Here is a 15,910-nt window from a genome sequence, read left to right on the forward strand (position 1 = left end):
GCATGTTGGTGGAGGCGGTCGGAGAGGTAGGGGGGAGCCAGGTTGTTGAGGGCCTTAGGTTAACTGGGAGCCAGTGAAGGTCATGGAGGACTGGGGTGATGTGGGCACTTGAGTGGGCAGTAGGCCTAGTGAGTAGGCAGGTGGCAGAGGTCATTGTGTTCCACTAGATTCCTTGTGAACATCTTTTGTACCAGCGTTTATTACTCAACCCCTATGTGCTTTATTAGTTCAACAGTTGAAGAATGACACATAATCGTGATCTGCATTGAAATGTTCAATGGACTCTATTGAATGGAGTATGGGAGTCGGCCGGTGGTTTGTAGTTTTTAGTGCTACCATAAGGATTTGATAGCCATAATCTGGTGAATAAAATACGTTTAGTATAGTTTAGGTATAGCTGTTACGTTAGGTTTAATAAGAAACCGTGGAAACCATTCCACTAACCTTTCGATATCGACCGAGATATTTCGTTTAGTTCCCCCTCCTTGTTGCTACAACAAAACCTGCGGCAGATTTCATAGATTTATGGTTGCCACCTGCTGGCCAATCTTGAAGAGACGACCACATCTACGGGTGTATGGTGCGTCACGAAGGACAAACATATCAGCCTCTTTGACGTTTTGCCTCTTTAATTTACAACTTCCTGGTTCTGCAGACGTGCAACTTGCAAGTCGTGGGCATGGAGGCATTTTTAGAGTCCCGTTCTTTAAGCCTCGTCTGTGGGCTGCTCTTGCTTATAGATGCAGTTCTTTCCTCTCAGGATTCTGCAAACGGAAAACAAGAATGCTATAACTATGCAAGTGGACACGTCTATCCAGGAGAGGCTTTCAGAGTTCCCGTGTCGGATCACTCCTTGCACTTAAGCAAAGCCAAAAGTGAGTGCGATATTCATGAAGCGTTTATCATGTCCGTCTTCAAGCAATGTATTTGAATGTGGTGCAACTATGTCGCCTAAAGTCATTATACATAAAATATAAATGTTGCCACACTCTTGGCCATCGATTCAGTTATTCCATATGGTAACGTTAGCTGGCGCTAGCTGGTAGCTAATTGAGTACCTATGCATTAGCTTTATCGTTTTACAGTTGTATTTGAAGTCTTAACGTTAATGTCTTTCTATTTCAAGAGGCTGTAAAGTAGAGTGTAAAGTAGAAGTAACTTTCAAAAGTGAACTATTCACACTATCCTCACTCTACGTCTTAAACGTAGCATTGCAGTACATCGCATTACGTTATCCAACGTTAACGTTACATTTTCCTGCTAATTCAATTAGCTATCCTGTATATCATATTTACCAAGTTCACAGAAACGTTATATTTTACGACCCGCTCGGCTGAACTAGTGGCTGGGTTTGATCATGCGGCCTAATGTATTGGACAGAATAGTTGCACTGTTAGCACGTTTGCGTTTAAGATGAACTTTAGCCAGGTTGATTAACTCTTTCGGATCCTTACAGCCAAATTTCTAAATAATTTGATTTTGGGCTTTGTGAAATGTAAGATCAAGAGTTGGTAACGTTATCCAATTAACATCATGATTGTTTTCTACTGTAATAGCCTACTCGTTTTAGCTTGCTTCAGTGTTATAAGGACGTACAGATATGTATGTGAATATTGACGCGCTGGCCACATAGTTAGACCGTTAAATTAACTGTTGACGTTTAAGCAGACTTGAAAAAAATCAAAGACTCGTTGGCGCAAATATTTGGGACACGTCAGAGAAAAAAAAAACTTCGCTTCAATGCTGGAGGCTAGTGATGGGAATTTCGATTCACTTAGAAGATTCATAGTCCTTTGAGTGAATCACTAAAAAGATCCGAATCTTTTGAGTCCTTTGAATCTGAATCAGTAAATGTTGTCGCTGAATGAGCCCAGCAGCCCACTCCCTAGTGCCTAATGCGCACGCTCACAGCAAACCACTGTAAAGCGGGGTTCACACACCCCCCATTCCAAAGGTGCCTCCTTGCCTCCTTCCTTCCTTCCTTCTTATTAAGAGAGCAAGGAGTGTCCCATTGCTCTTAAACCTTCATTTCCGCTTTTGTCCGACTCCTTGAAATACGTCACATAACGGCCGTTTTTCAAGAGAGGGTCTGAGCTTCCTTGATGCCCTAATGGCGGCATTATTACCCATAACTCTGTGCGCCATTCCCAACCAGAGCTTTTCGGTTTATTTTGAAAACAATGTCGGACATAATGGCTACGGTGGCTATGATAGCAGAGTCAGAAGACCACAAGGCTACAGACCGTAAATGTACATATCAGCAGTAATTAAACAACTGTACTGATATTAAATGTACTAATAACATGCCATTCTCAAATTAAAGCCAGTGACATGAGTATTTTTGGTGGTTATTCACGATGTATACCGAGTTAGCATACCTAGCTAGCCTAGCTTGGTAGCATTACCATTGGTTCTGAATGGCAGTTATGCTAAGCAGCTGGCTATCCCCCCACCTGGGACTGTACAAAGGGCTATTTTACCACCCGGGAATAGCCCGTTAGTGCACTTTTAATCGGACACTTTTCGCTTGACTAGCGGGGGCAATTATGCCGTGATTGATTAACAAAGAATTGTCTGAATTCGTTAGGGAGGTATACGTTAGCCATGTCGATGTCAGTAGCTTATTATGATTGCTCGCTTGCTAACAACGTGCTTGCTAACGCACAGTGACGGCACCACATACTGCAGTCTGACAGAGCACGCTAGTGCGAGCAGATACGTACACACAGCGTGATGATGCCACATCCTCTCTGATTAGAGTGTCCCAAATGTTGAAAATGAACGGTCTCTTGATCTCTCACCACTGAGGGCATCGAGGAGTCAAGAGGAGGAGTCAAGAGAGCTCTCTTAGAAATGGAACACAGTGACAGACTTCTTTTTAAAGAAAAAAGCGCAGCCTTCAGCGCCTTTTGAGCGCTTCAGAATTCATGGATATTATGTGACGTCACTGTCTTTTAAGCACCGCCATATTTGTGTCTGATGCAAACACATTACGGTCATAACATACGGTCACAACTCACAGAAAGTTCAAAACGCTAGGGGATATGTTGCGCTGTTGAATGTGACAACCTAAATATACAATTGCTAAAGATTTAGGGAATGACTGACCTGTTAAGTGAGACGCACCACGTTGATACAGTCGTAGTAATGGCTGTGTATTATCAAAGCTACATCTTCAAAGCTAGCAAGCTATTTAGACCTTCACCCAGGAATTTGGCTACAACTCGTTAGCCAATATTGGCACTCTTGCCTGCTCAGAAGAGTTTCTGTACGCTTGAAATCTCCGGTTTATTGGAATGGATTATGTGTGGATTAAGATACATGTCAATGTCGGGAAAAGAAAGTTGGGGCCGATGCTTTGCAAAAACACAGTTAATCGCTAACGGCTAGTAGCATGCTAACATTAGTTAGGTAGCTCAGACACCTCGCAAATCCTCTTAGACGTATTTTTCAGTTACAATAATGTGGTTTGTAAACTGTACACTGTCTATGTCTCGGTAACTTTCTAAAAAATCTAAGCAAAAAAATGTTAAACTAAAAACTTCTAGATTTCTAGAAGATAATTTAGAAGGTTACTAGGGAAGGTACGCGACTACCTACTCTCCTCGTCCTGATAGGTCAGCTGTCAAAAAGGCGCTTGGCGTCACCCGGCGCCTTTCTGAAAAGTTGAGAAAATTGAACTCAAAAAGGCGTCGGAGGTTGCGCTTTTTTAGAAGTTTATAAAAGGCGGCGCCTTTCTGAAAAGGCGTCCGCCTTTTTGCTTTTTCCCATAGAGTTGCATGTAAAAAAGGCGCAGAAGGCGGCGCTTTTTGCTAAAAAAAGAAGTCTAGTGTGAACCCGGCCTTATCAGAATTAAATATGTAATTTCGGAAATTGTGAACTAGATACTTATTTTTTATTCTTACTTAATTTAATAATTTAATTGTCATGTTTACAATAAACAAATTTCAAGAAAATTGGTTCAGACGAGTTACAGTCGATTTTGACTGAAAGAAGTCATCAAATGATTTAAGTCAGCTTATCTACCTTACCTTACACGTTAAACACGGCCTGAAAGTAGCGTTAATGCTGTTACAAACGTAGAAAATGAATCTGACGACGGGCCTGCTTGCTGTATCAATCAATTGTCTTGGAGAGATAAAGGCATGGATGAGCAACAACTTTCTCCAGCTTAAGAGTAGCAAAACTGAAGCCCTTCTTGTTGGTACCCCACACCAGGTTCAGTCATCCTCCTTGACTCATCTCACCTTCGACAGCCAGGTCATCCCCCTCTCCTCCACAGTCACTAATCTCAGAGTTAGGTTTGACTCTCACCTGAACTTTAATGATCATATAAAACGCCTGTGCAAAACCTCTTTTTATCATCTGAGAAACATCTCCAAACTCCGCCCCACTTTAACCCTATCAGATGGAGAGAAGCTTGTCCACGCCTTTATCTCCTCAAGACTGGACTATTGTAATTCACTCTTCTATGAGATCACTGGCAAGAACATCCAGAAGCTGCAATACATCCAAAACAGCGCTGCCAGGATTCTGATGAAGGTCCGGAAATATGAGCACATAACACCAATATTACACTCACTACTAGGGATGCAAATTATCGATTAATTCATTAATCATTAGTTGATAATCTTATCGATCGACTTTCGATTAATTGATAAGCGGCGTTTTTCACCTGAGTTTCAGTGTTTCAATAGGGCCTTTACAAATATCAGCTAAATAGTTGAGTTATTATATTACATTACATTCTGATAATTCTATTCTATTCTATTCTATTATACATTCCTCAAGTAATTATGCATTAGGAAAAGAAAGCAGAAAAGTTTTTTTTATGGTATAACAAAATACATTCTTTAATTTAAAACAAAGAAATAAATGATGGACTGGCTCAGTTCTTGCATTTGAAACAGACATAAAAAAAAAAAAGAATAGAAGAAATTAAATAGAGAGCCAAACAGAATATTATTGAGCCTATAGATTATGAAGAAACTGCATCTAGGCTATTACAAGCTAACTAGCCAACACAACTCTCTGAAGTTTAACTCGCGCTCACGGTAGTGAGGGATAGAGTAGTTACATTCTTAATGGCAAGCCATCAGGCAAAGGTAAGCTAGCCCGCTAACGAGCTAGGTATATAATATCATTAAGCCTGAGTGAGCTAGTCCGCTATCAAGCTAAATAGCGAACTCAACTCTTACTTACTTACTCTCATGAGCCAAACTCGCGGGCACACGTTAGCACGGGAGTAGACAGAGATATTCATATTCATAGCAAGGTGAGCTAGCCCGCTAACGAGCTAGGTAGCTAACTCTATGAAGTCTCAGTGAGCTAGCCCGCTAACGAACTAATAGCTAACCTCGCGGCAGTAAGCGAGAGAAGGTATAATACAGTGTAGCTGTGATTTTAGGTTGATCAGGTGAACTGGTGGTGCCATGCAGGACAGCAGCATGCACGGTGTTCAAATGATAACTGAGTGAGCTAGTGGAACTATTGTATTTCAATACCGCATTAAACAGAGAACATTTGACTTCTTTGCCTGAATTAACAATGTTGAAGTGGTCCCACACCGCACTTCTTTTCGCTCGCTTAATTTTGTTTTCAACCGGTCTCTCGCGCTAGCGCCCTCTAGCGATTAATCGTGATTAATACATTTTGATCGAGCAACCTCTTAATCGACAATTAATCTAAAGTCGATTAATCATTTGCATCCCTACTCACTACACTGGCTCCCTGTCTCCTTCCGGATAGACTACAAAGTCCTTATAATCACCCATACATGCATTATTGGACATGCACCTCCCTACCTGCAAGAATCAATTAATCCCCAAACCTCCACCTGCACCCTCAGGTCTTCAAACAGCTCGCTCCTCCGCGTCCCCAAAACCAAGCGTCGCACCATGGGCGACCGGGCCTTTTGCTCGGCAGCGCCACATCTATGGAACAGCCTCCCTGACCACCTAAGGGCAACGCAGACGCTGGATTCCTTTAAAGCTGGACTTAAGACTTTTTAGATGCGTCCGGCATCTCTATAAGAGGGTATGTCCGTCCGTCTGTCGGTCGGTCGGTCTGTCTGAAACGCATTCTTTCAATTGTAATTCCCTCCTGTGTCCACAAGGTGGCAGAGTTGAGTTGACGCATCTTGTTGTCCGCTCGGACTTGTTTATTCAGGAAGGCATTTCTGGCCTTGTGTTGAATCTTTTCTGTTATGCTTATGTATATTTAAATTTGTTTTTAATTTTATTGTATTATTATAGTTATTTTCTAATATGTAGGCACTCTGAGATTCCTTTGAATGAAAAGTGCGTTAAAAATAAAATTAATTATTATTATTATTAATTGAGGTTGGGTGAAAGACTAACTCAAAGGATTCAGGTGAAATGGGTCTGACTCGTATCCGGCTGGGTGAAGGACTAACTCAAAAGACTCAGGGGAAATGGGTCGGACTCGTATCCGGTTGAGTGAAAGATTCAGAGTCTTTTGAGTTAGTATTTCACCCAGCCGGATACGAGTCCGACCCATTTCACCTGAATCCTTTGACTCAACCGGATACGAATCCGACCCATGAATTCGCTCAGTCTATGGATCTGGATCTGTGTAGCCTACAGCTCTGTCTACAGGAAGCTGGCAACTCCGGGTCCGTATATCAATAGCTATGCTTAATCTAAGTTACTATGCAGATGAAAAACGGATGTGTTAATGTTGCTATAGACCTACAGTTTGATGACATTCGTGCATTGTTTTAATAATGTCGTCCGTAGCAGCCAGAACCGAAAGATTCGGGTTAGGTAATTGAGACCACGGACTCGTGACTCATGGGTGAATGTAAAGATTCGGATCTTTGAATCCGATTGACTCAGATTCAACCACCACTACTGGAGGCGCGTAGCCTGACGATGTCATACTCATAATTCTAGTCAGAATATGAGTCTGATACTGACCCATTGGACTGTGATTATGGGGCATGTTTCAACGAACCAGGAAAAAAAAATGCCTCTTCGCTCAATTGGATACCTACAACCAATCAGAGCAACATAGTATGACCATCTGATACATTAAAACTTTTACCGGATCCCGTAGGAAGGACGGCAAAAACATATTTTCTATCGACAAATGCCTTGATCGCGTTTCTCTGTTCCTCTTTCAAAATAAATGCGCTGTCAATATATGTGAGATATGCCTGATCACGTACTTATTAGCAGCAAGGCTAGCTAGGTACTATGTGTTTCAATGGATTTGTTGTCTAAGCGTTAGCAATAACCTATCAATAATGGTCTAGAGCGCTTCAGTTAAGACCTGCAATCCTCGGCAACATTCGTGTTGCACATACACAACTAACCGAGTCAATGTAGACATAAAAAAAAAAGTCGTGTAGATAGCTTAAATCACATAAAATATGTCCCACTAAGCTCCTGAGACGCCGCCATCTTGGTCCGATTTATAATCTATCTATCTAATCAACTCAAGCGTTGGTTGGTCACCTGTCCATCATCGTATAAAGCCCGCCCTGACAATTTGATTGGTACGACAGAATCCTACCTTCTGATACTCTCTCCCCAATATGCACAAAGCCAGACCGAATCTCCCTGACCAAAAATGTTGTGGGCGGAGTTCGGGCTGGTATCCAGGCTAAGAGGCGCGTGTTTTGAAAAGTCTAACTATAAAAAAGTAGTATTTCTGTAAAATAAACTTTATTAGTATCAGGATGCATAGACCTTGACACAGAAAAGTGTCATGGATTTCATAGATATATTTTAGGTAGAGGGGAAGAGGCGTGACCTTTGAACAGTCAGCTGTCTTAACTCCCTCTACCGTGTTCGGCTCCTTTGATGGCGTTGTCGTTGCTCTGTAACTGACTGGACGCCTTGACTTCTCAGCCTTGAATGTTCATTAAGACCGAGTGTAAATGAGCCCATAGTTTAATTTGTCAGAAGTCCACTTTGACAGACAGAGCATTTCACTGATGTAAGGAAGACGTATTATACTGTAGGATGGATCCCAGTCAGTGTGCAGGCAGCATAGTAGATGGCTAATGGCTTAATTCTGATTGGTCCACAGTATCGAAGCCCGCCCCTCATTGGGAGGGAACAGCTGTGATTGGTGGAGAGTTTAAAGACCTCAAACTGTCGGATTATAAGGGGAAATACCTGGTCTTCTTTTTCTACCCACTTGATTTGTAAGTATACACCATTGCAGTGTGTGTGTGTGTGTGTGAGTGCGCTCCTGTTTAATCTGTGCGTGTGTGTGTGTGCGCCTGCGTGCGTGCATGCGCGCTCCTGTTTAAACTGCGTGTGTGTGTGCGCTCCTGTTTAATCTGTGTGTGTGTGTGTGTGTGTGTGTGTGTGTGTGTGTGTGTGTGTGTCCTTACAGCACCTTTGTGTGTCCCACGGAGATCATCGCCTTCAGTGATCGTGTCCAGGAGTTCCGTGCGATCAATGCTGAAGTGGTGGCGTGCTCAGTGGACTCTCAGTTCACACACCTGGCCTGGTAAACACACACACACACACACACACACACACACTCTTACACACACACACACACACACACACACACACACACACACACACACACACACACACACACACACACACACACACACACACACACACACACCCTCAACCACCCTCTTACACACACACACACACACACACCCTCTTACACACACACACACACACACACACAACTCACCGTCACCCTCTTACACACTCCCCTGGCCTGATAAACGCACACCCTCACATACACACAGGGAAACACACCATCTTGCCTCTATAGGCCTCCAAATGCAACGACAGTGTATTTAGATAATATATGTAAAGTATTAGATAAAGTGTGTGACTCAAATTCTGAAATGTTTGTCCTGGGTGATTTCAATATTGACTGGAATATGAATGATTGTCCATTGAAAGCTAGACTTCTAACTCTAGCAGATACATGTAATCTATCACAGGTCGTTAAGAAGCCTACAAGGATATTCAGAAGAGCAGATGGAATTAAGTCTTCAACATGCATTGATTTAATATATAATATTTAATATATCACAACTTAATAGCAGTTGGAAGAAAGACAAAAATCCCCAAATTATTCTTAAACGAAGCTTTAAACATTTTAATGAAAATAACTACTGTGATGAAGTAAGACAAGTTGATTGGTCACAAGTTCTACAGGAGGATGATCCAAATCTTGCTTTGGGAGTGTTTGACCGTCTGCTACTCCCTATAGTTAATAAATATGCCCCTGTCAAGAAATTAACTGTACGAAGTGTGAGATCACCTTGGCTAGATCAAGAACTGAAAGTACACATGAAAGAGAGGGACAGAGCCAAAGCAGAAGCAGTAAAATCTGGTGGTGAACAAGAATGGAACAAATATCGTAAACTTAGAAACTTTGTAACAATGTTGAATAAAAAGAAAAAAAGAATGTACTACCATAAAAAGATTAGCAGTATTAACACAGATAGTAAAGCAACTTGGAACATTCTTAATCAATTAATGGGAAAGAGTGGCAGATCCACACCATCTTATTTAGAGGTAGAGGGCCAGTTCATGACTAAACCAGAAGATATATCAAATTACTTGACTCATTATTTTAGTGACAAAATTCAGAAGTTAAAAAATGGGATGGACGTGTATAATAGTGGGCCAGAGGTTTCATCCAGTCTCATTATGAACAAGATTATGAAGAATAAATGCTGTACTTTCCATATTGATGATGTCCAAGTCTCTACTGTTGAACACCTTGTACGAACCAGTAAGAATAAGCAAGCTGGCATTGACTATCTGGATGCAAGGTTGCTTAAACCTGTTGCTCATGCTGTGGCGCCTCCTATCTGTCATATAATTAATTTAAGTTTTAAAACATCAATGTGTCCGGCGAATTGGAAAATAGCCAAGATTATTCCACTGCCCAAGAATAGCAGAGAAATGTTCTCTGGAAAGAACAGTAGACCAAAAAGTATTCTACCTTTGTTAAGTAAAATTATGGAAAGAATAGCATATGAGCAAATACAACACTTTTTTTGTACAAATGACCTGATTACAGTACACCAGCATGCATACAGAAAGGGGCACTCCACAGCAACTGCACTTACTGATATGACTGATGAATGGTTGAAAGAAATAGATTCAGGCAAGATCAGTGGTTCTGTGTTGTTAGATTTTAGCGCAGCCTTTGATCTACTTGACCATATGTTACTGGTAAACAAATTATATTGCTATGGTTTTGACAGAGCTTCTGTTGCCTGGATCAATAGCTACCTTACCAATAGGAAATACAGTGTGTACTTTAATGGCAGCTTCTCAGTTGTAAGAGAGATGAACTGTGGAGTTCCACAAGGATGCTGCTTAGGGCCATTATTGTTTTCAATATTTACTAATGATTTACCTTTAATTTTAAAGCAGACATCCATTGGTATGTATGCAGATGACTCCACTATTTATGTAGCAGCCTCAACCTCACAGGAATTAGAAAGTATCTTAAATGAAGACCTTAAAAGGGTAAGGAAATGGGTTGACTCAAATAAATTAGTTCTCAATATTGAAAAAACTAAATGTATAGTATTATGTTCTAAATGGGGAGGCAGATTAGAACCAAAATTAAATGTAAAAATAGATGATAAAGAAATAGAACAGGTGACAGAAGTGAAACTACTGGGTGTTTTGATCGATGCAGGATGTCCTGGACGGGCCATGTTAATGAAATGGTAAAGAAAATGGGAAGAAGTATGGCTGCAATTAGATATTGCCAAAAATACTTGACAAGCTATTTAGTTAAACAATTAATGCAGGCTGTAGTTCTGTCCCAGATGGACTACTGTACTGTTGTATGGTCTAATACATCAGAAAATAATCTCAACAAGTTACAGGTTGTTCATAACAAAGTAGCACGTATTGTGCTCAACTGTTCATATCGAACAAGAGTCTCTGAAATGTTAAATGCATTGAACTGGTTATCAGTTAAAGACAGGTTACATTATACTCTTCTCAGTTTTGTAAGAAATGTGATTATGAAAAAGTGTCCAGCTACTTTATTCAATTGTTTTGTGTTTTCCTGTAGTACACACACATACTCGACAAGACACTCAGTTGAGAAAAGATTTTTGTTACCTGCGTACAGAACAGGGGCTGGACAAAGAACATTGCATTATAGAGGAATGGTTGCATGGAATTCTCTACCTAGTTTCTTGATTGAGGAAAACAGTGACAAAGTCTTTAAAACGAAATTAAAACTGTATTTGTTTACCCAAAGTACATGATTATGATTATCTTTTTCTTGGATGTACTTCCCTTTCTGATCTGCCCTGATGTACTTCTCATTTGGGTTTATCTTCTTCGCCCTCTGTAGGCCTATATGGTAAAAGGCAGTAATGGGACCGACATATAGCCTTTATAAGTGGCAGGCTTTCAATTCCTCTTGTGTGTTTGGTTTTGTTTTGTGTTTAAGTCTTGTGTTTTTGTCTTCTGTTGTGTTTGTATTATTGTAAAAAGAGAAATGAAAAAAATGTAAAAAGAATATATGATTTGTTTGACCACAGGAAGAACAGTGCAACTGTAAAGGAAAAAGCTGATGTGTTGTCAATAAACCAATCAATCAATCAATCAATCAATCAATCTTACACACACACACCTGGCCTGATAAACGCACACCCTCACACACACACATCCTTATAAGCCGCTGTTGATTAGTGAGTCACCCACCAAACGAGGGAAAAAACAAACCTCAAAATTGGTTCTGTGTGGTTGAGTGATGATTGGTTAATTGTTAGTGATTGGCTGGTTGCTGAGTGCTGATTGGTTGTGTCATGAACAGGATCAACACACCCAGGAAGACGGGAGGTCTGGGCCCCATGAAGATCCCACTGCTGTCTGACCTCACCCATCAGATCAGCAAAGACTACGGAGTTTACCTGGAAGACCAGGGACACACACTCAGGTACACACACACACACACACCACTGCTGTCTGACCTCACCCATCAGATCAGCAAAGACTACGGAGTTTACCGGGAAGACCAGGAACACACACTCAGGAACACACACTCAGGTACACACACACACACATACACACCACTGCTGTCTGACCTCACCCATCAGATCAGCAAAGACTACGGAGTTTACCTGGGCGACCAGGGCCACACACACACACACACACACACACACACACACTCAGGTACACACACACCAGAATGTCCTGAGTTTAGTCAGTGTTAACTATTAAATGCTGTTTTTTGTCCCTTTGTGTGTGTGTGTGTGTGTGTGTGTGTGAGTGTGTAGGGGCCTGTTTATCATCGATGACAAAGGCACTCTCAGACAGATCACTATGAATGATCTGCCAGTGGGGCGCTCTGTGGACGAAACCCTCCGATTGGTGCAAGCCTTCCAGTATACTGACAAACATGGAGAAGGTAACACACCCACACACACACACACACACACACACACACACTCACACACTTACATTACCCTCCGACCGGTGCAGGCCTTCCAGTATACCCTCCCATCTTGACACAGTGACACACACCCTCACACACACAGTAGCACTCTCACAAACGTTCACTCCCGTCACAATCACACACTATCGGTAACTCACACTCACACACACACACATTCACTCAGTAACCAGTGTTGTAGTCACTAAACCTTGAGTCAGAATAGTCTGGAGGCCCCATCAGGGTTGAGTGACACCTGTCATAATTTCAAAGGAGATTGAATGACTGTGGGTGACCCAGTAGCCATGTGCATCCCAGTCCTCGTCTCTCTTCCGTGTCCAGATGCTGAAGTCTCAGCTGAGTCACGAGTCATACTAGAACACTGTCAATGACACACACCCACACACACACTCACTCAGTCAGTAACACACACACTCATTCACTCATGCTTCTGTCTCTGCTTTCACAGTGTGCCCAGCTGGGTGGAAGCCTGGCAGTGATACGGTAAGTGTGTGTGTGTTTGAGGCGTGTGTGTGTTTGAGGTGTGTGTGTGTTTGAGGCGTGTGTGTGTGTGTGTGTGTGTGAGAGAGGCGTGTGTGTGAGGTGTGTGTGAGGTGTGTGTGTGTGTGTGTGTGTGTGTTTGAGATGTGTGAGAGGTGTGTGTGTGTGTGTGTTTGAGATGTGTGAGAGGCGTGTGTGTGTGTGTGTTTGAGGCGTGTGTGTGTGTGTGTGTGTGTTTGAGGCGTGTGTGTGTGTGTGTGAGAGAGGCGCGCGTGTGTGTGTGTGTGAGGTGTGTGTGTGTGTGTGTGTGTGTGTGTGTTTGAGATGTGTGAGAGGCGTGTGTGTGTGTGTGTGTGTTTGAGGCGTGTGTGTGTGTTTGAGGCGTGTGTGTGTGTTTGAGGCGTGTTTGTGTGTGTGTGTGTTTGTGTGTGTGTGTGTGTGTGTGTGTGTGTTTGAGGGCGTGTGTGTGTATGAGGTGGGTGTGTGTGTGTATTTGAGATGTGTGAGAGGCGTGTGTGTGTGTGTGTGTGTGTGTGTGTGTGTTTGAAGCGTGTGTGTGTGAGAGGCGTGTGTATGTGTGTGTGTGTGTGAGAGAGGCGCGTGTGTGTGTTTGAGATGTGTGAGAGGCGTGTGTGTGTGTGTGTGTGTGTGTGTTTGAGGCGTGTGTGTGTGTGTGTGTTTGAGGCGTGTGTGTGTGTGTGTGTTTGAGGCGTGTGTGTGTGTGTGTTTGTGTGTGTGTGTGTTTGAGGGCGTGTGTGTGTATGAGGTGGGTGTGTGTTTGAGGTGTGTGTGTGTGTGTGTGTGTGTATTTGAGATGTGTGAGAGGCGTGTGTGTGTGTGTGTGTGTGTGTTTGAAGCGTGTGTGTGTGAGAGGCGTGTGTGTGTGTGTGTGTGTGTGTGTGTGTGAGGTGTGTGTGTGTGTGTTTGAGATGTGTGAGAGGTAGGAGTGTGTGTGTGTGTGTGTGTTTGAGGCGTGTGTGTGTGTGTGTGTGTTTGAGGCGTGTGTGTGTGTGTGTGTGTTTGAGGCGTGTGTTTGTGTGTGTGTGTGTTTGAGGGCGTGTGTGTGTATGAGGTGGGTGTGTGTTTGAGGTGTGTGTGTGTGTGTGTGTTTGAAGCGTGTGTGTGTGAGAGGCGTGTGTGTGTGTGTGTTTGAGGCGTGTGTGTGTGTGAGAGAGGCGTGTGTGTGTGTGTGTGTGTGTGTGTGTGTTTGAGGGCGTGTGTGTGTATGAGGCGTGTGTGTGTGTGTGTGTGGGTTTGAGGTGTGTGTGTGAGAGAGGCGTGTGTGTGTGTGTGTGTGTGTGTTTGAGATGCGTGAGAGGCGTGTGTGTGTGTGTGTGTGTGTGTGTGTGTGTTTGAGGCGTGTGTGTGTGTGTGTGTGTGTGTGTGAGAGGCGTGTGTGTGTGTGTGAGAGAGGCGTGTGTGTGTGTGTTTGAGACGTGTGTGTGTGTGTGTGTGTGAGAGAGGCGCGTGTGTGTGTGTGTGTGTGTGTGTTTGAGGGCGTGTGTGTGTATGAGGTGTGTGTGTGTTTGAGGCGTGTGTGTGTGTGTGTGTGTGTGTGTGTGTGTGTGTGTTTACACTGCAGTGTCCATATTCAGATACATGCACAGGCTTTTTTTTGGCCCGCCTGGTTACACCCACCACTGCAATGAGTGTTGGAGGTAAACTGATTCTCTCTTTCTCTCTAGGTCATTCTTGGTGTGTGTGTGTGTGTGTGTGTGTGTGTGTGTGTGTGTGTGTGTGTGTGTGTGTGTGTGTGTGTGTGTGTGTGTGTGTGTGTGTGTGTGTGTGTGTGTGTGTGTGTGTGTGTGTGTGTGTGTGTTTGAGATGTGTGATGTGTGAGAGGCGTGTGTGTGTGTGTTTGAGGCGTGTGTGTGTGAGGCGTGTGTGTGTGAGAGGCGTGTGTATGTGTGTGTTTGAGGCGTGTGTGTGTGTGTGTGTGTGTTGGAGGTAAACTGTTTCTCTCTTTCTCTCTAGATCATTCCGGACCCGTCTGGGAAACTCAAGTACTTTGACAAGCTGAACTGAGGAGCTCATTCTTCTGTTTAATATGCACTTGTTTGTCCCTCCCCACACGTCTTGGACATCACTCATTCTCACATGGAGTCTGCTCGTTGTGTGTTGTGTGTTCATGGAGACTGCTCGTCATGTGTTGAGTGCTGGTATGAAGATGAACAAATAAAATCAGTGGATGTCTTTTGATAATTAAGCCTCACATCATTCTCTGAGGGCGGGTCCAATGGGGCAGGATTCTTGGGTCTCATATCATATGAAATATCACAACTGCCACTCAAGAATGCTTTCTGCGTGTTAGCCATGTCGTCTCGTAGGACCACTTCCACTGTGTGGATTATTGCTAGATTGGCCTGTTATGTTCCATCCCAGAGAGCAAAACGCCAGTGGACCACTGGAGACAGAGTTGGTCAATAAACATGCTAAGGAATATTACTTTTTTGGCTGTTTTAGGTCATGTGACGTCCAAACACAAGCTGAAATCCTTTAGGCTGCTCCATTCCATTTAAGGATCCCCAAAGAGTACTGTTATGTTACGCTATGTAGCCTAATGTTCAGGGTCTTTTCTAATATTAATTTCTGATTAAACTAATTGTGGATAACCAACACAACAAGCACATTCTTTGCCTACAGCTGCATCTTAAACTCCAAAACTTCCGGTTGTTAAGTAAGCAGGAAGCCCTAATGGCTATTGGCCATTTATGCTAAGGCTAATGGTTATTGGCCATATATGCTAAGGCTAATGGTTACTGACCATCTATGCTAAGGCTAATGGTTATTGACCATATACGCTTAGGCTAATGGTTGTTGGCCATATATGCTAAGGCTAATGGTTATTGACCATATATGCTAAGGCTAATGGCTATTGACCATCTATGCTAAGGCTAATGGTTATTGACCATATATGCTAAGGCTACTGGTTATTGGCCATATATCCTAAGGCTAATGGCTATTGGCCATATATGCTAAGGCTAATGGT

The 15,910-nt window shown here is 42.8% G+C and overlaps 1 protein-coding gene across 1 annotated transcript; it reads left to right on the forward strand.

The window, feature by feature from the left end:
• The first annotated feature begins 669 nt into the window (after positions 1-669).
• prdx4 (peroxiredoxin 4) lies at positions 670-15,103 on the forward strand. Its single transcript, XM_080854965.1, has 7 exons — positions 670-875; positions 8,056-8,173; positions 8,368-8,484; positions 11,803-11,925; positions 12,266-12,396; positions 12,890-12,924; positions 14,896-15,103. Exons 1-7 carry the CDS (start codon positions 680-682, stop codon positions 14,944-14,946), a joined length of 771 nt encoding a protein of 256 aa, XP_080711091.1. The 5' UTR covers positions 670-679; the 3' UTR covers positions 14,947-15,103.
• Positions 15,104-15,910: the final 807 nt, after the last annotated feature.

Source organism: Sprattus sprattus (assembly GCF_963457725.1).
Source record: "Sprattus sprattus genome assembly, chromosome: 1".
Classification (NCBI taxonomy): Eukaryota; Metazoa; Chordata; class Actinopteri; order Clupeiformes; family Clupeidae; genus Sprattus; species Sprattus sprattus.